The 24719-nt window shown below is 42.7% G+C and overlaps 1 protein-coding gene across 1 annotated transcript in view; it reads right to left on the bottom strand.

Annotated features, from left to right (window-relative positions):
- ddb1 (damage-specific DNA binding protein 1) overlaps positions 1-24719 on the bottom strand; it is a 52011-nt gene that overhangs the window by 845 nt on the left and 26447 nt on the right. The window contains exons 16-26 of the mRNA XM_026162014.1: positions 24309-24516; positions 23948-24043; positions 23474-23585; positions 21242-21365; positions 19455-19619; positions 18825-18919; positions 10276-10446; positions 7457-7566; positions 6516-6685; positions 2833-2935; positions 1985-2108 (exon numbers count right to left, since the gene is read on the bottom strand). Of these exons, the coding sequence (XP_026017799.1) occupies positions 1985-2108; positions 2833-2935; positions 6516-6685; positions 7457-7566; positions 10276-10446; positions 18825-18919; positions 19455-19619; positions 21242-21365; positions 23474-23585; positions 23948-24043; positions 24309-24516 (1478 nt within the window). The remainder of the gene's footprint in view (positions 1-1984; positions 2109-2832; positions 2936-6515; positions 6686-7456; positions 7567-10275; positions 10447-18824; positions 18920-19454; positions 19620-21241; positions 21366-23473; positions 23586-23947; positions 24044-24308; positions 24517-24719) is intronic.

Genomic DNA, 24719 nt, shown 5'->3' with positions numbered 1-24719 from the left:
TTTTATTTATCTATTATTATTATTATTTTTTATATGATTGCACTTAATCCGTGTCATTTTTTTCATCACTTTCTGCTGCCTGTAGAGGCTCTTGGGTTTTCCTGCTGTGAACCGAAACTTCTTTCTACTGGGATTTAAATGATGGGCTTTCAATGAAAGTGCAAGCAAACAACACAAAAGAACTGATTACATTTTTTTTCTTGGACTATGTTTTTTTTTTTTTTTTGTCCGAAAATGACTAAAATGGATAAGGCTGGATTCCAGAGTCTTCTTTGGACAGAGTAAATGTGATGGCATCACTTGAGCTTCATAAAGCTGAGATTTTAATGGGCTTTTTAGCGTATTAAGATGCTAGGCTGCTGAAAAACAAAACAAGAAACTGTTAGTTGCAGGCTTAATTTTTTATATCAAATATGCAATCAGTTTTTAGTGTACCTATTTTTAGTTGCACAGAGACACCAGTGAGCAGCTAACATATTTTATTTTTATAGCAGTGATCCAACTTTAGCAGAACCCTGGCTTTAAACAGGCATCTCCTGGCAAACAAACCATCCAAATACTTTGGACTGTCTTTATTGGCTGCTCTCGGGAGGCAAACAGGGAACAGCCTTTGTTTATCAGCTAAAAGTGTAATTTTTTTTTTAAAAATGCAGTAAGGCTAAGAAGACACACAAAGCAGTATATTGTTATTTGTTTATATGCCAAAATTTATTTTCCCACCTGTTCTGCTATGAATGTTATTTCCAGTTCCCAGTCAGCTAATAAAAACTGTCCAAAGAGTCATTCAAAGTTCAGCGTCGCTTTAAGCCAAAAAACCACAAATACAAACTGCATCCTTCTTCACCAGCTGCTCCGGTTGGACCTGTTGGCTTCTGTCAACCTCAGTTATTACACCAGCTTTCATATTTGTTTGTTCACTTGAAATTTACTAATAACAATATGCAACTATACTAGAGGGAACAACACTGAATTTACTTCAGTGATATAGATGCAAGTCCATCTCTGCACTCGAGCTGAGTACACATGCCATAGAGAAGAGAGCTGTCTCACAAACCTAACACAAAGTATTTCTTTACACCAAAATGGCACTGCCTGCAAGATTTCCAAAGCAATTCAAGTTCCTATTTTAAAAGTTATGATACAGCTGCACACCCGGGAACAAAGTGTAAAATTTCCCGAAGGAGCCTCAGACTTTCAAAACAACTGTGGAGAAAGAGCCTCCATATTACCGGCAGGTACGTGCTGGAGAAAGTGATGGAGGCAGGAACAGACAGGCTGTAAGCTAAACACTAAACAGGCACGGGCCTGATGCCTCGCTGCTCTTTTGAACATAATACAACTTAAATATGAAAAGAGACGTGAAGACAGAGGTTTGGGAGGCGGTTTAAGATTGGACTAGAGCTGCTATAAGACTGACGAGGCCAATCTGACAAGCTGCAAGCGCTGGCAATGTTTGTCGTGAGGAACTGATGCTCTCTTGGTAATCACTGAACGTTCCAGGAAGACGGGGATCCTGAGCATACTGACTATCTCAGTTAGCAGACTTGAATCCAAGTGAAAAGATTTGGTGGGATAAAAACAATGAGCTTTTACAAATGAGGCAGATGGAAAACAGCAATTATAGACAAAGGCAATCTGACTAAAGTCAAAAGGTTCAGAAAGTTTAATGTCTTTCTTAAATATACTGACTAATCATTTGCAGAGGCCAGCCCACACTTTATGTGTAATCAGTGATGACAGTACCGAGGGATGTACAACTCTTTCTTGTACTCAACTAGAGGTCATAAAGGGAAAAGTCATCAACAAACTGTTGGCTTGGGATGAATAATGACTTCTATTTTGTTTTACAACATGTTATCACTACACTAAAAACACCAAGCGGACTCTAAAGAGACCTCTGTTGGTATGTTTTTGTAACAATGTTTACTCATCACTTGAAAACCATCCTGGTTAAATGTAGATCCGAACGGACATGAGCTCCTACCTGCAGAGTGCTGACAACCTCCTGCATCTTTGCCCGGCCGAGATCCAGGAAGCTTTCAATGAGGTCCCCGTCAATGAATCCCGTGGCCTGCTCCGTCTTTCGCTCCGTGTGGAAGGACCTCCAGGTGCAGCGCAGTCAAGGAAAATCAATACAAGGCAGTTGCTTCGCCTGAGGACAGCACCTTCGGTACAATAACGCACACTTTACCTCAGGCCGAGTCAACAGATATTCACTATAGTGAGAAAGCAGTCTAATAAAAGCAGCACTGCTCAGAAGACCAGAGAGAAAAGGTTGGTTGAGTCACCACGTTACTGCTGAATCCATAACAACTGTGCAATGCTTAATAATACTTTGGGGAATGTATTATCTAGACTAACATGCCTGGACAAATCAATGAAATCTAAAAAACAGAAAAATGCCCTTCACAATTTCCTAAAACCAGAGGAGATTTTCTTAAGCTTAGTTTTGTCTGACCAGCGCTCTAAAACCTAAAAACAAGCCGTCGCAGTACGTCAGTAGAAGATCAATGCAACCAGTAAAACCTCACATCAGAGAAATCAGAAGTGGCTCAAGTTTTGCTTAAAAATGATAAAATAAGTCACAAAAGACTTCTTTTGCCAACTGCTAAATTGCTTTAGTTTAAGCTGTAAATACAAATCAAATGATGAGACAAAAGCCTGTGGAGCCGAATACAAATTTTCGCACACTTGAAATATCTATCAAACAAATCAAAGCTAATTAAAAGAAAACAGTATTACTCCTCTCGCTTCTCAAACCACAGCTGCCAGTGCAGTTCACCTCCATCTTTCTGACAGATGGCAAGCGTACTATAAAAGTAAAAAGGATATAAGCTGTGCTCGATTTTTCCCACGCTCTTGATGACTTTGTTGAGGCGGTTCTGCAGGTCCAACAGGAGGCTGTACCAGCCCTCGGACAGGGATGTCACCAGACCTAAACACACAAACACGCACACGTTAGTCAAAAACACAATGGAGGCGTTACAGATTTTCACCTCGGCAGTCTTTTGCAGCAGATGGGAAATACTTCTGGGTTCACATCAGCGAGAAGAATTTTAAGGACTAGATTCATAATAAACTCATAACAGCTGTATAATTAATAAATCAAAAGATCATTAGTGTGACTGCAATCTCCCTAATACAAATTTCATGCTTGTATGCTGGGACTATGTTGGGTGTAAAGAAGCATGATTTCAATAGTTCAATAATTTAAAAGATTTCCAAACGGTCTCATTTTGAGACCGACTGTGCTGTAAATATTGTAGTCGCACGGTTTTGGGGGAGTGGTGCGCTCTTCTCTGTGCTACAAATTAAAGTTCTGGCACACAGAGTGGGCTAATCTAACGCTCTGGGGAAGTAATGTGCACTCAAACTGACTGCCACAAAAAACAAAACAAAACAAAAAAAAAGCAACTTGTGAACAAAGAGTTGCACTGATGTGCAATGCAGAACTTATTTCTGTGTCTGTAAAGTCATGAAAGTGCTTTGGGACATGAGCCTGGAGGATAGCAGGGCAACAACTAACTACTATAATCATCTATTAATCTGATTAGCTTTGACTGAGAAATGTCAGAAATAAAAATGTAAAACAAAACTTGGAGCAACAACTTGATATTAGGCACTTAACGCTTTTATGTTTAATAAAAAATGCTAAAGTGAATACGCTGTATGGCAATGTGATGGAAGCCTGTGCCGTATGCGTCAATAAACAGTAAATTCTATTTAATATGCTTTTTGTGTTGCTGTGACTGATGTGGAGCAACAGAGAGACTATAAAAGTGTTCCAAATAAAAGCTGCAGAAAAAAAATGCCACATTATTTTTCTTCATCAGAGGGTTAATGAAAGGTCTTTGATCATCAGTCTACCCTCTCCTTCTCCCTTTTCCACTGGAGGATTAGTGCCAGCAACTCAGTGCACCCAAATACCACATTCTGCATCAACAGTTCTGGATGAAAAAAACCAATGAATATGCATTTTCTCCTGCTGATCTTCTAGGAACTTGTATGTAAATTGGACTCATGGCTCATCATTTGCATGTTGTCTTGTTTTGTTTAACAAACAGTCAGAAATTTTTAGATAGAATATATATATGAAGTTGGGGAAAAAATTAAATCGAGAGGAATAAATAGATAAAAACTACAATTTATTCATTTTGGCCTCATGCTAGAACAAAACATATTTTGGAGGTTTAGCTAAAAGTGAATCAAAAAAACTAAATAAAACATTTTAAACTTCATCACACTGATTAAGCTCCGCAACTCCTTAGAAAATACTAACATCCAGTATTCTTTATTTGACTAATAACAAAAGTAAAATATTTAGAATTTACATTTAGCATTGAAAGACTGTTCCTAAAGCTCTGCCTTTCCCAAATAATGGACTCTCCCGCGTTACTTCAATCGATCACAATAATCTTCCCATCTAAGATTACCTACTATCCGTTTTCAACAAGTTTATTGCAAGTTTATCTGCTTGTTTGTTGCTATCTGGCTGGAATAATCTTGCGGCCTTGCAGCTTCTTTCCAGTAATGTCTAATAAATCAAAACATCTCAGAGCAATAACCCTGGCAGAGGTATTTATCTTCATTAGACACTGAAGCTCATTTTAGTTTACCAGCTCCTGTGGAAACCTTTAACTGGAGCGTACAATGGAAATTCTCGTATCCTGTTAAACTTTCTTCTGACACTTTTTCAGGAGTCACAGAGAGAGTGCTGAGGGGAAATTATGTGCTCTGGGAGACCAAGGGGTGAAATACTGCTGTGTCTGAATGTTGTGTCCTCCGCGTTTTTCATCCCTGCCTTCATTACTGCCAGGATGAAAGTTACTAGTTTTAATCTGAGTAATGAGGTGTAAACTGTGATTTCTTTTCCTTTCTTATTCCTTTCTCAAATGGAAACATTAGTTTTAAAGAAATGGCTTTGGAGACATTTGTGCACCGTCTAATTAGCCTGAGGAATATGAAAACACTGACAGTGACTGTAGCACTGCAGAGCAGTCATTTGCTAAAGGACTGTCATTGTGAGATTTTTCACCGGATTTATTTATTTTTTTTCTTTTTAAATTTCCTACCTAATCTGTTAGAAAACTGTTCACAGAGATACCTGTGGTTTATCCTGAGCAATGGAGGCAGCGTTTTGAAGCTTTTGATCAACAAAAAATATGCAGCTCTGTAAAACATAAAAACCACCTGGCTGTAATAATCTGCTATTGTCTTAAATATCACGGCGACGCCACTGCGTGCAATAGGTCGGCAGCCTCATGAAATTTCCCCTTGTGGGACTAATAAAGGTATATCATATCATATCACATTTCAAAACACTAGAAAGAAGTAAGAAAGAGAAACCAGGTTTTTTAAATTAAAACTCTAAAGACTTGTAGAATTCTTCTCATTATTCATCTACATATGCTGATCAGCAAAAACACAGAAAACACAGAGGTGAAAAGATCAACATTGAGAATCTCACTAGAACTGGTTAAAAACAAAAAGAAAGAAAAAAAAGCTGCCTCTTAGACTGTGTCCTTTCCTGGCGCATTTCATGATGCACGCCTTACTGCTTGAAAAGAAAAGAGCCTGGGTGCTATAAACTGGCCTGTCCAGACCAGTCACCTGAGCCAGTAAGAGAGAAGATTTCTCTCTTAAACCTACAGCAACTCCTCAGTTCATCAATAAAGAGCGTAGCAAGGAGAAGAAGAAGAAGAGGGAGATTCAATAAAGTGCTCAACATCTAACCTTTGACAGCATTAAATTTAAAATGAACTGTATTTCCAAAAACAGTTTCATTTTATTATCTTTTAAAATTAAACACAGGGTTAAAATGAGCTTGTTCTATTTACATCTTACACCACAGAATAACTCCTGCTATCAATCCTCTATTGAATAACGATGGAAACTCTCAGCAGTGGCTACTACAAATAAATCCATGCTAATCTATAAAACTGGACATTACTAATGAGTGGGAAAATATTCATATTTTTGCCATTTAGGTGAAGTAACGCTAAAAGAGAAATTTCAGCAGTTAAAAATCAGATTTAGCCAACAGTTAGATGACTGGAGCCCCTGACTTCTCAGTGCATCTTTGCACAAAGGCTGAAAAACAAGGAGGGCGGGGATAAATCTTGCCTGGCTCTGAAAACTATCTACCTCCCGTCACTTCCACTAATTAACAAATTATCTCTCATTTGTCTGACCAGGACAAAAGCCAAGGTGAAAGTAAAGTTTTGGAGTGCTACATGCTGAAAAGTTACTTGGCTGGGAGCCTCCACTCAGTTCAAGGAAACCAGTGGACAGTAGGAAGTTCCTACTACCAGCCAAGAAACAGTGCACCGTTTGTCTTTGTGTAGACCGAGAGGCAGTGGGAACTAAATATTGTTACCTTTGTCACTTGGCATGTAGTTTCCACCTCTTCTCAGTCTTGGGAAGCTAAGCTAACTAATACTGGCTAAGCTAAACTATGCTAACTAATACTGGCTGTAGGCTTACAGCAATTTGTCATTTGTCATCAGTGCACTTACCAATCATGCCATTAACCGTGCCAAAGAGCACTGAGCCCTGGGTGGGTGTGGAGCTCTCGCCGAGGTTCTGCAGCACCAGCGAACCATGGCAGAAGACATTTACAAACTCCCCAAGGTGAAACAGCCCCACTTCCTGCAGGTGCTGACGCTCCTCGTCTGTGGTGGCCGCACTGACCGGAGAAAGGACGGTGGGAGAGAAATGCAAAAGGTGGAGAGTGAGGGATTACAAACAATAAAGAATAAAACATGTGAGAAAAAGAGTTGATGTATGAGCAAACAGGAGAGAAAAAATAAAGTGCAAAAACAAAGAGAAAATTATGTTAAGGGAGAATAAATTATTGGGGGACAGACTTGATCGATTAAACAAAACAAAAAACAAGGGGGGCAGAGATATTAAAAGCGTTAGAAAAGGTCAGAGAATGATAGAGAAGTAATGGATAAAAGGGTGAGAAACGGGGGAGAGCAACAGGAAGAGAGATGTGACACAAAAATAAAGGTCAAAAGCATTGAGAGGTCCAGCTTGATGTAGAAGGCGGATAATAAGCTGGGACATAAATGTAGCACACTCACTTCCAGATCACATCTTTCTTACTTTTCCTTAAAGTCAACACTTGTTTTATAGCAGAATTACTAAAGAGAGAAAGGCAGCAGAGTGACTAAAAGTTCACCGCTGAGATAACTTCCAAAACAAATGCAAGGACAATTGCTGCTGCATCACATTCACTCCAGTGATGGTGCTCTACAAAGTACCGTGCAACTCACGGTAAAAAACACCCTCCTAATAAGATGATACTGCTTTCAGTGAATAAATGTTGGAGTTAACACAAACTTTTTGATGGTTGACTTCAATGGAAAATGTAATGGGGCCGTAATGCTTACAGGAATCATTCACGTTAATGTGCAAAACTACTCACGGCACCGTTTATACTGCTCCTCCTCACCTGTCCTTTTGGCAGACAAACAGATTGAAGGCGTTCTCCGCCCCCAGGAAGTTGTCGTCATCCAGAATTTCCACTGCACTCATCCAGTTAGGATTGAAGTCACGGGCAATCTAAAGCAAATAATAAAAAAACAAAACAAACAAACGTAAGATATGTCAGAGAAAACAGTAAACACCAGAGAGGTCCTGGGCAAAACAAAGGTGGTACTTGTCTCCAAGTAGATACTGCATTATCTATGAGCTAAGAAGTGCTGACTCCAAACATACTGCTTTTATGTTTCAAGCCCCGAGCAACATGAAATGTCCTTGAATACAAAGGCATGAAAAATGCTTTTCAAATCTGTTCTATTCATGCTGATTATGCGCATAGAGGATCCTGAACTGGGTCTATGATGGACACTATATATAACTCAAAGTATTTGCACTGTGAGCTCACTGGCTTATTTTAAATGAAGGATGCTAGATCATGTACAACTCCAGCAATAAGCCAAACAATGCTTTATCATCTATTTTACTGTTAATAGGAGTCTAATTGGCAAAGTAGATCACCGTGCTGTATTAAAGATGACTGAAAATTAGTGTTTGAGATGATAAACACATTAAGATGACCCCTATTGATCATTACAAAGAATACAGGTTCACATGACTACAGATAAATATAAGGCCAATATTTACTTTTAATCTTGTTTATCTTCTAAGGTAAATATCTAGCTGTTTATCTGTTGAATGTGTCATTACATTCAAAAGCTAGTTGCAAACTATCTCTGCTTTCTGTTTGGTGTTGAGCAGTAGGGGTTATACTGTAATATCTATCTTGAAATATTTCAGGAAAGGTGTGATAATGATATTTCTGGCAATGTAGAAAAAAAAATACTGAACTGAAGCAGCACTTATAAGTGTAAATAAATGAAGGACATTTTCCAGCCTCTTCCAATGAGCTACTGTCCCTGATGACACACTTCCTAATTTGAAGTGTGAATCTACTGAAACAAGTTGTTAGCAGGAGGAACAATATAGTGCAACAGTAGTAAATCAGGTGTAGCACCAAAGTAGTTTGAGTAGCTAGTTTTCCCAGGAAATCGTTGAAAATAAAGTAAATGCTTAACACTAAGTAATTTAACATGGTAGCAGATAGGGCTGTTCGATATAACGATATGTATTGGATGACGATATAAAAACGTCTATCGTTTCATTTTACGTTATCGTTTGTTTCATGGTGTCGCAAAATAAACTGTTTACGGCAATATTTTTTCATCGTTCTGATGATCACTGTAGTGGCTAAATTAATTATATTAATTTCTCTCTTAAGTTCTCTCTTTCTCTTATATATATATATATTTATTTAATATAACCACACTACTGATGGACAAGCGCCTGTTTTTATGCCTTGTGGTTAGCAACAGCGACGGTAGCACCTTTGCATGTCCGCTTGTTTATGTTCCACATAAACCTTTCACAATAAAGCTCAAGATCCTGCTGAGACTTTTCAAAATAAACTGAATCACGTGAAAGAGCAGATTAGAGCCGCCAGGTGCTAAAAAATAAACCTTAGACTCAAATGTTAGAACAGGCAACCCACAGCACGCCATGTAATAAATACAAAGAAAACGGCGGCCGTTACAACTTATGTCTAAAAATGTGTAGTTTCATGCATCGGTTAAAACACTCGACTCCGGTTAAAGGACGCTCTTATATCGGGATATGAGATTTTGGTCATATCGCACAGCCCTAGTAGCAGATGGTGTTGGGCAGCTCCTGATAAGTTACAATGTTAAATTGCTTAACTTATCAGGAGCGGCCCAACACCATCACATAAAAACATCCCACATCATCAACTGCAAGCATCTACTTCTTTGTAGCCAAGCTGCACTGGACAGCTTTGACCTAAAGTGTTGAAACACATTTGTTGTTTCCTCGTTTTGCATGAATGGTTTTCTTGCATGTTGTCGCGCTGGGTTGTATAAGTAGCTCCTGTTTTACATACTAAATCGTCATTGCAGGCTGACAGGTGTGGCTGTTGCTCTCACACACGCCTTGGCTTGTCTCGTTAGTCCATGCACTAGAGTGTAAATGTATGCCACAGCTATAGCAATGATATCACAATACGACATTTTAATATCACATATCAAATTGATTGTGTTATTGTGAATGATGTTAGAGTCCTGATGGCCAGATAGAGAAATATACAGCACTGTACACTAAAACAAACAGCCTGTTGCACTGAACCAAAGCTGCTGGCAGAGAAAATTAAAGATTTTCTATCTCCCAACAGCAAACTACAGAGTTTAGTACTTGTTTTTTTTTAGTTTTTTTTTTTAGGTGCAACACTTTATCTATTTTTAATGTAAAATATTGATTATACTTGCTTTGGTATGTAAGTAGATAATATTTTCCATCTAAAATTTTAAGGCACTTGAAGGTATATTTTGTTTCTAAATAAATTCAAGCCCTTTTGGTCTCCAGGACTTATTACACTGAGCATAACAAGACAACACGCACACAATAGGATGCGTGAGTCATCATCAAATCTCTGTATCTTTCTTCCACAAATCAATTTGAACACTTTGCTCATCAGAAGGCTGGGAGGTATGAGGCTATGCGTGGTAGACATTAAAAAACAACAACAACAACATTTATACCCTGAAGAGTGACAACATGCAAATGTGGGTAAACAGACACTAAACCAAAGTCTTTAAAAATAAAATCAAATTCTTTCAAAACCAGCAGCCTTGAATGAAACTCAAGGTTAATTTGTGTTTTCACAGCTGTTTTCAGTACAGACAAACCAACTTGTTTGATATATTAAACCTCTCTTCTTACCTCTTCAAAGTTGCCCTCCATGGATTTGTATGCCAGCAGCAGGACGGACCTCATCAAGTCTCCCACCAGAATGAAATCTCCTTTGGTCTTCAGGTAAAGGGCCATAATATTGTTGTAGTGGTTACACTCGGTCCTCAGCTCCTTCTCGGCCGTCCACTCGTACAGACGGACCTTAAACAAACAAGAAGTGTGTATAATTGTTGGTTGTCAAGCTGCCAAAGATAAAAGCAGCAGTGATTAGCTTTAGCCATGTTTGATGAAGTGTATGACATTTTACTTCCACAATGCTATCACTCCAGATTGTGTGTGTGAGCATGAAGGCGAGGTGCTGATTGAGTATGTGAATTATAAGCTGCAACATTAATGAACATTAAACGGCTAATTACACTCGCAGTTTCATGCTGTCTGCACCAGCTAACAACTTTTTTTAAATTAATTTGAGTCAAGCAATTGACAAAACAAAAAAATCAAGGTAGACCAAATTTCTACTCATGACGGTAAACTCAATAGAACAAAGACTAGCCGGTTTTATTTGGAATGATTATTATTATCATTATAGTCATCATCTATTGTTATTATTATTTCAAAAAATGTAACTACATGTACAAAGTTTACATTACAACAACAACAAAGAAAACCAACAAAAACAAAACAACTTCATCCTTTATTCATTTAATGACGTCTTTTTGTTTTACTTTCGGATCTATTTTTTTCTTTGTTTTTATAGTTGAGTATAATTTAAAAATGTAATAAACTTTATTTACTCAGCTGTACTAGAGTTACTAAGGGGGAGAAAACAAACAAACAAACAAAAGAAAAAAGAAAAACGAAAAAAAGAGAACCAAAAAAAGATGGTTGCCCAGTGATTACATCAAAGTAGCTGCAATCACCATGCAATATCCTCAACCTCTGGGTCACCAATTTTGATCACAAGGTGATTGCACAGGTCACTCGTCTCTAAACAATCACGGTCTCACTTCAATCTATTTTGTATTCCTACGCTGCAATCAATCTGAATCAGTAATGACTCTTGACTGTTTGTCTTTGCAGTAGGGGACTCCACTCAGCTTGTAGTCCAATATAAGAACAACATTTCTACTTGAGTCAGGAATTTCTTAAATTTCCAGAAAAAATTTAAATTATTTGTTTGTCCATATCAAGTTTGAGCAGAAATAAAGAGTGTTGTGCTTAAAAGACACTAAGGTGCAGAAAGAAAGATCCAAGTGTAAAACTCTGTAGTTTAAAAACAAACAAACAAACAAACAAACAAAAAAAGATAAGAAAAAATAAGAAAAATTGTCCAGTAAAAAAATCCCAAACATTTTGCATAATGCTCTACTGAGGTTGTCACCATAAAGAAAAATTAATACTGCTTCCAGGATTGATTACCCTTTAATCACTGTTTATCTTTGGGAGCTAGATGTGGAAAGTTAGCTGCAGTGAGTGATGGGTTTCAGATATCTGAAACCCATCACTAAATCTTTGGATAAACATGACTTTCTAGCTTTTAATCTATCTATATCTTAGTGTGAATGAGTGTGATATTACAAAAGAGTGGGGAGTGAGGCTGTTTCTTTCGCACTGTATGTCAAGAAATCCTAATATTCATCCATGTGGGATCAAATGATTTAGATATTGAAGAAAAACTGCTAAGGAGGTAGTTTTTGTCATTTCCTGTCACAATCAAAGAAAGTCAAAACATGCAAATCACTTGAAAGTGGACTAAATGAAGCACACTGAGCAGTCTGACTGAAAAAGTATTTGTTCCCTTTCAGTCGATTCACTCGGTACAACACATAAGTATGGGATATCACGCCCTCGCGTGTCCTGGCTGAAGAAACCTTTATTCACGCCTTTACGGCAGATGACGTGTGATGACACGCGCAAGGCCCCGCCCGCACATATAGCCGCTGCCATCACAGTCATCCCTCAGTTCTTACGCTCTTCACCTCGCTGAGAACACCTCTGCTGAGTTGGGCTAGCTAGCTACTGCTAGTTAGCTCCGTTGTCTGCCAACTTGAACCTAGCTTAACTGCCCCTGTTGGTGTTAGCCTCCACCGCCCAGCTGGTGCGTAGGCTGCCCGCGGAGCGCTATTTTCAAGTTTTTCTTGTGCAGCGTTTCGCTTTGCGTTTTGGGAATGGACTCCAAACCGAAGCGAGCAAAGCAGAAATCTTCTGTTCGCCCCTGTCCTCAGGGATGTGGTTTCTCTTTGCACGACAGCGACCAGCACGATGCCTGCCCTGTCTGCCTGGGGATCGTCCACGCTAGGAGAGCGTTGACGGAGCCCGAAGCTTGTGCGTTTTGTCGCCAGCTCCGACGCTCGACCCTGGAAGGACGGGTGACGTTTGTGGAAAGAGTGCTGGGACGCTCGGCTGTCGCACGGCATGACCCTCTTCTTTCCGAGTCTGGAGCCCCGGCTTCGTCCGAGTCCGAAGACGAAAATTTTCAGGTCGATGTCCCCGCGATTAGCTGGGCTGACCACATGGAATACGTTGACGGGTTAGCCGATGACGGACCGGAACCATGCAGGAGCGCTGACGGGCTTCAGCCTGGGTTGAAGCCCGCCAGCGCTCCCCAGGAAGACGATGACGTGCTGGACATCGGCCTGGACATCCATGGTTTGTCGGAGGATGAGCAGGAGAGCTCATTGTCGACCCAATATGCCGCCGCTGCTGCGCCGGTCGGCCACGATGACACCTCTCTTTTCTCCCTGTTTCGCCGTGCCGCTGAGAAGCTGCAGGTGGACTGGCCCTCTCCTCCACCAGCTCGGAAGCCGTCGCGGTTTGCGGGTTTTTTCCTTCCACCGGAGCCCGCAACGGCCAAAAACTGCCTCCCCATGTTCCCAGACTTTCTCTGCGAGCTAACAGCGTCATGGGACAAACCTCTGTCTACCCGCGTCACTGTGCCCGGCTATGGACAGTACATGGAATTGGACGGCGCCGAGGGAGCTGGTTTAGCTAACCCACCCCCTATGGAGCCGTCTCTGGCTGCTTATCTGGCCCCGTCCCATAACCATGGTGTCGGTGGCCCCGCAACTCTGCCGTCCAAGCACTGCAGATTCTCGGCCTCGCAGCTGGAGAAGATTTATCGGGCTCAGGCCGGCACCGCTCGAGCCATGAGCTCCGTCACCATGCTCCAGACGTACCAAGCAATGTGCCTGGCGGAGCTTGGATCGCTGGTTCCGGAGGACAGCCCGCTGTCACCTCTTCTTAACGAGGTTAGAGTCACCACGGATTACATCCTCCGTGCGTCTCGCGGTGCAGCGCTCTCCCTGGGCAGAGGGATGGCTTCGACAGTGGTGGCGCAGAGGCACCTGTGGCTGACCCTCTCCGACGTCCCTGATAGAGACAGAGCTGTGTATCTGGACGCACCAGTGTCTGCGGCTGGGTTATTCGGACATTCACTTGAAGCCATTCAGGCTAGATTCGATCTGAGGAAGAAGCAGACGGAAGCTCTGCGCGACATCATCCCCAGACGCCAGCCCCAGCCCAAGCCCACTGCTAGCTCTCACAGGCCCGCCGCTCCTCTGACAGCTGGCAAGAGACCGGCGCCCACTGCTGGAGTGGGAGGGCCGCCGGCGAGAGCACGTACTCCGGCCCGAGCTCCACGCCAGTCGGCCTGGGGCAAAGGCCCTCCCCCGGGCCCCCGACGGGACCCGACGCCCAGGAGGAAGAAGCCTCAGCCCTCCTAGCTGTGATTGCGAGTGGGGAAGGGATCCGGCAGCAGGGAGACGCTGCTCTTACCCCTCTGTTGCCGCACAAGAGGTGCCGCTTAAGTTCTGTTCAGGTTGTCAGCCCCAGAAGGCGCTGCACTTCCCTATCGCGGTCTCCCAAGCACATAACCCCTGCACACGGTTCAGATGTGTTGAATGTTCAAGCGACCACATCGAGTGTTCCCGCTGTTTTTCATTGTTATGGCCCGGAAAAGGTGCACCCAACAAAATGTATAAATGTACATGTTCCCATGTTGCAATCAATAAAGAGTGTTGTTTACTCTCAAACAATCTCAAATGCTCAACCTGCAGGCGAAATGAGCCAGGTCAGGCAGGGGATGCAGTCCCCTGCAGACACATTGGGGGGCGACGGCGCCCCGCCGTCAGTGCTGCAGGCCAGCCGGCTGGCTGCTCACTTCCCTCAGTGGCGCGCTTGCGCCCCCTCTCCGTGGGTGCTGCAAACCGTTGCCATGGGTTACCGGTTGCAGTTCCGGGTCAAGCCGCCTCGTTTCCAAAGAGTCGTGAACACGATTGTCAACCCCGAGGCAGCCTTGGTACTCAGAGAGGAAATACAGGCGCTATTACAGAAGAGAGCAATACGGGTGGTCCCCGCTTCGGAGACGGACAAAGGTTGGTACAGCCGTTATTTTGTCATTCCGAAGAAAGGGGGAGGGCTTCGTCCCATCCTCGACCTGCGAGTCTTGAACACGTACCTGCGAACGTACAGGTTCAAGATGCTAACACTCAGACAGCTCCTGAGTGCAGTCGGCCCGGGAGATTGGTTTGCGACAATCGATCTAACAGATGCTTATTTTCATGTCGCTATACACCCGAAACACAGGCAGTTTCTGAGGTTTGCGTTCGAGGGCGTAGCCTACGAATACCTAGTGCTGCCGTTCGGGCTGTCGCTCGCTCCCCGCACCTTTACGAAATGTGCCGAGGCAGCGCTAGCGCCCCTCAGGAAGAGGGGCATCCGCATCTTGGCCTACCTGGACGACTGGGCTCTCGTGGCTTGCTCCAGAGAACAGGCGGAGACGCAGCTGTCGCGGGTTCTGTCACACATTCAGACACTGGGGTTCTCTGTGAACTTTCAGAAGAGCTCGCTAATCCCAGGTCAACAGATCGCTTTTCTCGGTCTGGAAATATGCTCTCTTTCCAGCCGCGCACGGTTGTCAGAGCACAGAGTGGCCGCGTTTCATCGCTGCCTCGCTCAATTTCAGCTGGGACGCAGACTGCGTTTCCAGACGATATTGCGCTTGTTGGGCATGATGGCATCTATGATCGCCGTAGTGCCGCTTGGGCTGTTGAAAATGAGAGCGTTTCAACGCTGGACTCTCTCTCACCGTTTGTGTGCTTCGCGTCACCTCCGGAGGAGGCTGCCGGTAACTGCGTCTTGCATGCTAGCTCTCCGTCCTTGGAGGGAGCCCGGGCTACTGCACCAGGGCTCTCGGATTGGGAGGGTGTTGTTTCGCAAGGTGGTGTCCACAGATGCTTCCCTAAGTGGGTGGGGAGCGCTGTGCGAGGGTGCGTCAGTGAGAGGGATCTGGTCCGCGGCTCAGCGCCAGCTGCACATCAACCACTTAGAGCTGTTGGCAGTGTTCTTAGCTCTAAAGCGTTTCCGTCCAGTCCTGCAGGGCCAGCATGTCTTAGTCAGGACGGACAATTCAACAGTGGTGTCTTATATAAACAGGCAGGGAGGAACACGCTCTCTTCCCCTGTTGCAGCTGTCTCGCTCTCTGCTGTTATGGTGCAGTGTTCATTTTCTGACTCTAAGAGCCACCCATGTCCCGGGCCACCTGAACCTGGGGCCGGACCTTCTCTCCAGGGGGGGTCCTCTGGTGAGAGAATGGAGGTTACACCCTTCAATAGTGGCTCAGATTTGGGATCTATTTGGCGAGGCGCAAATAGATCTTTTTGCTTCCAGGGTGAATGCTCACTGCCCCCTGTACTTCTCCATAATCGACCACGATGCACCCTTGGGCTTGGACGCGCTAGCGCACCAATGGCCAGACGTGCTCCTGTATGCATTTCCCCCAGTGGAAATGATATCTCCAATTCTGGAGAGGGTGCGTCGGCATTCCCTCTCTCTGATCCTGGTGGCCCCTTGGTGGCCCGCGAAGGCGTGGTATGCAGAAATAATCAGCCTGCTTGCAGCAAGTCCTTGGCAGCTTCCTCTCCGCAGGGATCTCCTCTCTCAGGCGGGGGGGGAAGTGTTTCATCCGCGCCCGGATCTGTGGCACCTTCATGCTTACCTGCTGAGAGGTTAAACTTGGTTGCTAAGGGTCTGCCACCTAGTGTGGTAGCGACGATTCAGAGCGCCAGGGCCTCGTCTACTAGAGGCTTGTACGCTTACAAATGGCGAGCCTTCGAGCGATGGTGCCAGGACCGCCACACTCTCCCATTTCAGTGCTCTATTGTGGATGTTTTGACATTCCTGCAGGAGCTGTTGGATACAGGCCTTTCGTTTTCGACGATCAGGGTTTATTTAGCGGCTATATCTGCTTGTCATATCGGTTTTGACGGGGTGACACCAGGTGCGCATCCCCTCGCCGTGCGTTTTCTGAAAGGGGTTCGCCGGCTGAGGCCCGTGCTTAAGTCCAGTGTCCCGGCTTGGGACTTGTCTTTGGTGCTGGAGGCCCTTTGTGGCCCTCCGTTTGAACCCGTTGAGTCGGTAGATATGAAACTTCTTTCGTATAAGACCGCGTAACTTCTCGCTTTGGCCTCGGCGAAGCGAGTGGGGGACCTTCATGCGCTGTCTGTGCGTCCTGCCTGCACACAGTTTTCTCCTGATGGCCGCAAGGTCGTATTGCGTCCGAATGCCGCCTATCTTCCCAAGGTCATGCCTGCATCTTATAGTTCAATGGAGTTTGAGTTGCTGAGCTTTTGCTCCCCTCCTTTTGAATCTGAGGAGCAGAGGAGGGTGCATTCTCTTTGTCCGGTGCGTGCGCTACGCACCTACATTGAGCGCACTCGGGATGTGCGTTTGTGTGCCCAGTTGTTTGTCTGCTTCGCTAATCCGAATAGAGGTAGAGCTCTGTCCAGACAGAGGCTGTCCCACTGGATTGTAGAAGCTATCTCGCTGGCATACAGCACCGGAGGTTTTGCGTTGCCCCACGGGGTGGGAGCTCATTCCACCAGGGGGATGGCGACCTCATGGGCTCTTTTTAGAGGGGTGCCTGTGGCTGATATTTGTGCAGCGGCTAATTGGGCGTCGCCGCACACTTTTGTGCGGTTTTATCGGTTGGACGTTACAGCCCCTTCGGTGGCTCATGCTGTCCTTTCTGCTGGGTCTACCACTCACTAAGGATGTGGTGGTCCCGTTCCGGTTCGGTGGCTGCTCTGCGGGGCGTGTATATAGGTCCCATACTTATGTGTTGTACCGAGTGAATCGACTGAAAGGGAACGATTAGTTATGTCTATAACTTCTGTTCCCTGAAGGAGAGGAACGAGGTACAACACAGGGTGGCCCCACTGAGCGGTTGGCTCGGTGAAGAGCGGCTATCGAACTGAGGGATGACTGTGATGGCAGCGGCTATATGTGCGGGCGGGGCCTTGCGCGTGTCATCACACGTCATCTGCCGTAAAGGCGTGAATAAAGGTTTCTTCAGCCAGGACACGCGAGGGCGTGATATCCCATACTTATGTGTTGTACCTCGTTCCTCTCCTTCAGGGAACAGAAGTTATAGACATAACTAATCGTTTTGTATATTTGTCACACTTAAATTTTTCAGATCATCAAACAAATTAAATATAAGAAAAAGATAATAAAAACAAAATGCCATTTCTTAATGAAGGTCTTTATTGAGGGCCAAAAAATTCACACCTACATGGCCCTGTGCAAAACAGTTAACCCCCTTGTTTTAACATAAATCAACTCCAGCCACACCCAGGCCTGATTACTGCCACACCAGTTATCAATCAAGAAATCACTTAAATTAGGACCTGCCTGACACAGTGGAGTAAAACAAAATTCTCAAAAGTGTGACAAATATTAAAAAGGAACTCAGGAAGGGGGCGAACACTTTTTCACACCACTGTCTAACCTCTGCAAATTTAAAACGTTCACCACTAGGGGACAGCATTATATCCATGGTTGTGTTGTGCTGGTTTTGTTTTATTTTAAATGTTTATCTTTAGGTCTATTCTCATTTCCTCATTCCAACGTCGGACATGAGAATGTGTTATTTTGGTCGCCTACATAAATGTTATATTAATTCAATGCTCCATCTTGTGCTACAAATTCATATTATATGAAAGTACAGCCTGGTCCCAGGTCACCTTCAGTTGATGTCTCTCCAGCACAATACAAAGAAGTTTTACAAAAGTACGCTTAAGGAATAAACACTTTAGAGTGTAAATGTTATATATTCACATACTATTTGGAAGAGAATATGCAGCTATTCTTCACGTTAAGGTGAAATGAAGGATCCAAGTGAAAGTTTCTCTAGCTGGAAGCTTGAGCATCTGCAGAGCCAGGTCAGTTATAAAAGTAAACACAGTTTTTTCATAACTCAGTTTCCTCGACACATGGTGAGAAAACTGAAGCAAAATAGAGAGGTGCTGCTTTCAATCTCTGGACTACATGGTAAATTGTGACGTGTGCAGTGAAAAGCAATTGTGATGGAGGTGCACTTGACTCAGGCACCTTCCCAAGGGCCGAAAGTAAAGATTTAATTATGCAAGCAAGTTTTTTCAGTAAAAGAAAAAAAAATTGAATCTGACAAATTAAAACAATTTAACCTTCAAGCTGCACTTTTTCTTCAGGTCTTCAAGCATGACTATAAGAAAAAGTCAAGATTTTTCAAAGACCAGCTAAAAATACTAATGTCCACTTACTGTGCTATTTATGCTGGCCAGGAATTTGCCATTGAACTCTACCATAGAGTAGACAGCTCCTTTCACCTCCTTTTCAGCAACGGTTTGGAGCTTACCTGGAGGAAAAAGCAGAGTGTCTCCCAGTCAATCTTGTGTTAACTTTCAAAGCATTAGACATGAAAGGTTGAGTTAAACTAGCTCCTACAAAAAAAAGTGACTACTGCTTAATTACTGAGAGATGTGGGAAAAAGTGAAGAAAGGAAGACGGATGCGTTCAGAATGAGGATAGGCAAAATGAAGAGTTGCAGGAGGATAAACGAAAGGCACGCAATGCACCTTGAGAGGGGCGCAGTGTGAAAGGAAATGAGAAGAATCAGTAGTGTCGAGAGGAGGAACGTCTGATAAGAAGTGATAAGAAAATGATTAAGTGAGGAGGGAAACAGGAGCGTGGCAGGACAAAGTGTTCGTGCGTGAAATACAGGACAGAGGGTGGAGAGGAGAAAATGAAAACAGGTGAAGGATGAAGAGAGCAAGGCGAAATGAGCCGGGCTGAGAAGGCAAATGGGATAAAGGTTGAAGAACAAGACAGAAAAGTGATTTTAGGTTTATTTGCTGCAAATGGAGAAACCTGAAGAATGTTTGGGTACTGACCGTCGGTGTAGTGGAAGACAATGATGCGTCCTTGCTTGGGCTCAGCCTCCTCTGGGTACACCATGGCGGTGCCGACGATAAAATACACAGACGGGTCTTTTCCCAGGCGACAAGACACCAGGCTGAGAGCATACTCACTGGGGAGGAACTGATGGGCATGCAGAACTGACAAATACACAAAATACAAATGACTTTGTTAGAAATGTAAAACAAGGAGAATGTTACTTGAATTTAAAGTTTTTGTTAATAGTTGAAGAATGAATCTCTTCACAAATGGAAACACTGTAACATTGCAATAAAAGTCGGACAAGGCAAGCATGAGTGGCCAAGCAGGTTTTTAACTACACTAGAGAGGAAAAACTACTGCAATCGCTGTTATAATGTCCTTTCACAACACACAATGTCCACTTGAACAGTTAAGAAATATTATTTTAAAATTATTTAAGACGTTATTAGTATTGTTAGTATCTAAAAATCTACAGATAATATCCATGATGTGAACCTCTTTTCAGTTCACAATCTAATTGAAAAGCAGTGCCGCTGGATACTGTATAAACAACAGAAAATCAACAAACACACCACACCTGCCCAGATCTCCCTCTACCATCCTCTCACGTTGCTTCTTTTGAATCAGATTTATCTCGTTGAGGTGAGAGCTCAGGTTTATCTGAATATTGCAATCTCAGCAGCACATTACACTGGACTCAATGTCGTGCAGTAATTGTATAACACTGCACAATACATTCATTAGTAGAGCTATTTTAAACACATGTCCTACACATCGTCTGGTAATTATTCGCCCAGTTCAGCTCTCCATTCGTTGTTAATGGATGGCTTCATAATTAGACAGCATGCTTTTGTCTTCTCATCCAAATATCTTATAGCCAAGATGGAGGATTGCCTACAGCTTGTATACAGGTCTGTTTGATTGTTCTTGGCCCATTGTACTTTTTTTTTCTCCCCCATTTGTGTTTAATGCCAATTTCGATGTGTGATGCTGAACAAGATTTTCAGAATTATGTAGCAAACCGGGCTGATCCCCTGCATCTGTATACTATGAAGACAGGCATAATTTCTAACCTCCCTCACTCTCTTTTTAGTTTTATTGCACCTGTCTAGAGAGGAAATTTTTCAATTTTATTGCTGCTTTTGCTCATTAACCTAGGCAGTGTAGGTGGAGGTAATTAATAAAATATAACTGCATACAAATCAGGATCTGCACCCTAATGCATCAAAATGTGTCTCCATATCTGATGGAAAACTCACAACATCTAAATAAGCAGTTATCTGATTGCACATTAATAAAGCAGAATGGGATGTGGACACAGTGTGCTGAGCCAGTCCCTTATTTACATATTATTAACATATAACATACACTAATTTATGTGGGGATGGTCATGCCTGGGTATTTAAAAAAAAAAAAAAAAAAAGGCTTGGTGCAGTAAAATCTGCAATGCAAAACAGACTGAAGGAAATCCTGCCTGGGATTCAGCTTGAACTGTTTGCATGACTCCCAAAAATCATTCAGTTATTTAATAAAGAGCCAGAGGTTTGCTTTAGATACAGAATGCCAAAACATTTATGTTTTATGAACCTTTTTACAATCATAGAACACAAAAAACCCACCATAAAAACACAAATATTTAAGCAGAAAATAAGATTAAATAAAAGAAAACAGCAACTTTTATTAGCAAATGATGACCATGCACCATATTGCCAACAATTTTACATTACTTTACTATCATATGCTCCTAGTTCAAATGGAAATATATATTCTGCTGTCTCACCTTCAAAGGTGTGTTGATCCACAACCAGCAGATTGTGAACCTCCACCTCTTCCCCGAAGGAAGTCTCGTGGGGAGAAGTGCTGCTGGGGAAGAGCTTGCTGGAGCTCACACTGCTAGAGAGAGCCTAGAAGGATGCAGATTTATGAGATGGAACAAGCAAGAGAAGGGCAGACAAAGCCAAACACAGGTTTATAAAACAATTCAAATCCCCATTTCAACATGAGCTGTGTGAACAGCGCAGTCGGCACCATCTGTGGCAGCAGATGTGCAGCATTTTAAAATCAGGTAAACATCATTCTGGTCATCACATGTGAGAGGCGCTCTGGCAGTAAATGCAAACACAAATAAAAGTATACACCTGTCCCCTTGGAGAAGATAAAGAGCCATGCTGAGCGGGCATAACACATACTGCCAGTGTGGACGTTTCTGATTAGCTCTCCATGTGAGAATCCCTTTGAAAGTCTCATTCTACTATTTTTTTCTTTCTTTCTTGTCAGCTAAAAAGTCGTCATCTGCATTTCGTGTCAACAAATTAAACAAAAGCTGACTATGTTCCCTGTTGTTAAAATTTGATGTGAACTCTAAACTCTAACCAGATAAATTGAGCTTGACTGTGAGCAATAGTAAGAGATGACAATGGAATAAAGCAAATGCCCTAATCCTTCCTCATTCATTCACTCTGCTGCTTTCTAAATGGCTTTACAGGACAAATGTTCTAACAATAATTGTAATCCTTCAGGGTTCCTGCACCATTTGAAAATAAAAATTAATGTTTTTATATTAGACTTAGAAAATAACCTATTAATCATCATTTAGACATCATACATTTACTCTTATTGCTACTACATTATTTTTGTCACCTTTATTTTTATGAGATGCGTAGTTAAATGCATGCCCTAGCGCCTATATGGTCACTGCCACTACATACAGGGAGTTTTATTTTAATGGGGCGAGACAGAATATCAACCAAAAATGAAACACAAAAAACTAATTTTAAATTGATCTGATTGAATGAAGTGCTGCGGACAGATAAAATCAAAATCCAGCTCAACCTGCTGTGAGGAAATACTGATTATGAGCTAAAGAATAACATTCCCACAGTCAAGCACAGAGGTGGAAACATTATGCTTCAGGGCTGTTTATCTCATAAGTTTACAGGATAACTTCAGTACACTGAGTAGCCAATGGATGGGGCTACGAACTGTAAAATCAAGGACGAGAACCTTTTTCTTTCACCGTGACAAGGACCTAAAACATACCACCACAGGAACAAAGGAGTGGCTAAAGCAAAAAGACATTAAGGTCTAGAGGCCTAGCCAGTGACCAGACCATAATGTTATAGAAAAGTAGGAAGGAGCTAAAGCTTCGAGTTGCCAAGTGGCAGTCACGAAACCTGCAGGATTTAGAGAGTTTTTCTAAAGAGGAGTGGGACAAATTCCCTTCTGAGATGTGTTACATGTTGACTTAAAGCTTGCACTCTATACTAAACACCTGCTGTTTCTTTTTACTCATGTGAACCACCACCACCGCCAAAAAAATTACTGACAAGTTTATTTCTTCTCAAGGCAAATGTAATGGAATTATACCGTTTTACCATCACATTTGAACATAGATACCATGATTTGCTGTTCTCCAGCCAGTACAACATGCTTTCTCTTCACACTGAAAGCCAGAAACAACCCGTTGTTATCTAATTTGTATATTTAAAATGCTAAAAATTTCTATGACAAACCTGACAATGGCTCAGTAGTTGATTACTTCAATTATGCTATTAGGTTAGTGTTTAATTAACAGCTCCCATTAATGCATTCTAAAATAAATAGATGTGATCAAAACATGAGAAGAAAAAAAACACATTTACTTTCTGACTTCTCTAAACTCCACATAGCAACATTTCGAACCTTTTAAAACTTGCATACAGTATTGTTAATCTCTGAACAGGAAACCTTTTACTGTAACAGCTTCAGTTACGCTCAGATTACAATTATCAGGTTGTGATTAAGCAAAGTGTAACACTGAATACCACAGGAGTCAGATTTTAGACTCCTAGCTGAGAAATTTGGGCTGCAGTGGTCCTCACAGGTAACAAACAAGACAAAACATTTGGCGTCTTGACAGCTCACAGATTCATTTTATGAACAATATTCTCAGTCAGTGTGCCTGGCTAGATAAGAGTGCAGAACAAACAAGCCCTGTGGTGTTTATCATCCAAACAACAGGGAGGTACCGCACCTGAGTGCTCGCGCTGGGTCGTACAGCAGATGTGGTGCCGCTCACATCCTGAATCTCCACTCTGCTGGACAGAACTCCGAAACACTGGGAAACCTCCTGGTAACAGATCCGTCTGAGTGAGAAAAGACAGTGATAGAAACACGTTAGCGAATATGAAAACAGCAAATGGGTAAACAGGATGAAAAAAAAGCCCCTAGGGGAGCCTGCTTTGTGTTTTCTGACTTGATAACATAACCTTATCAATAACCTAACCTGATAGCCTTTATCAAATGATATTAAGCCATGGCTATCACTTAAAAGATTGGGGAAAAAAGAATGACAAAAATTGATCCAGCGTATGTAACAAAACCAGTGTGAGAAAGTGGTTAGAACAAATGGGCACTGCAAACATGAAGAACAAACAGCATTATTTGTACAGATGATGGATGTGAAATGCTCATTTCAAGTTCAGTTCTAACTCAATATTTGACTGACCTTGGAGATTCATACAGGGGAACAGTGCGAATGTGGAGTTTCTGAATCTCATCGATGGTTCCAATAGTCAGAGTGCTGTTGTTGGCCAGAGCCAAACTGTGATGAAAAACGCAGCATTAGTAAGGGGCGAGAAAAGAGGCAAAATACACCCACTATCTGCAAATCAAAAAGTGGGATTGTATGCATCTGTAATCAAAAGAGACTACATCTGAGTCAGCTCTGTCAGCTAGAGGATCAAAACAAAAGACGTTAAGGGCTTACGGCTACCAACTCTTCAGAGCACAGAAAAGAAAACAGATGAATTTCCCATAAAACCACACACTGATAAAATATGATAGGGAAGAAAAGTTCTGCTGCTGACCTGTCGGGGTAGCCCTCAGAGTTGAGTGGGCACATATAATTGACCTCCTTGAGGTTGACATTGGAGAACACCAGCTTGTGGTTGGAGGAATAGATAACAGTGGGTCGGTCAGAGCAGGCAAAGACATTGGAAGTGGACAGGGATCTGAAGGTCCTCAGCACAGTGGGCTGTGTACCAAGAGTGACCTTCTTACGCTCGCTTAGGGCACCTAGGAAAAGGAAACGAGATCAAACCACAGACTTGAAACAGCTTGAGAAATGGGTCTACATCCGTATTTGGGTCAAAAGAGCCTTTTGCCAAGTTCCTTTAAGCCACCCAGAAAGACGCACTGAGAGCAGATCCTCTGCCAAAGCAAATGCTCTATCAGGGGGTTCACGAAATTCAACTTGGTAGTTTTTGTTGATCTCGCTG

The sequence above is a fragment of the Astatotilapia calliptera genome, chromosome 1, assembly GCF_900246225.1.
Source record: "Astatotilapia calliptera chromosome 1, fAstCal1.2, whole genome shotgun sequence".
NCBI classification, from domain to species: Eukaryota; Metazoa; Chordata; class Actinopteri; order Cichliformes; family Cichlidae; genus Astatotilapia; species Astatotilapia calliptera.
The sequence above is the reverse complement of the archived record's forward strand: the minus strand, read 5'-3'. Positions and strand labels throughout refer to the sequence as shown.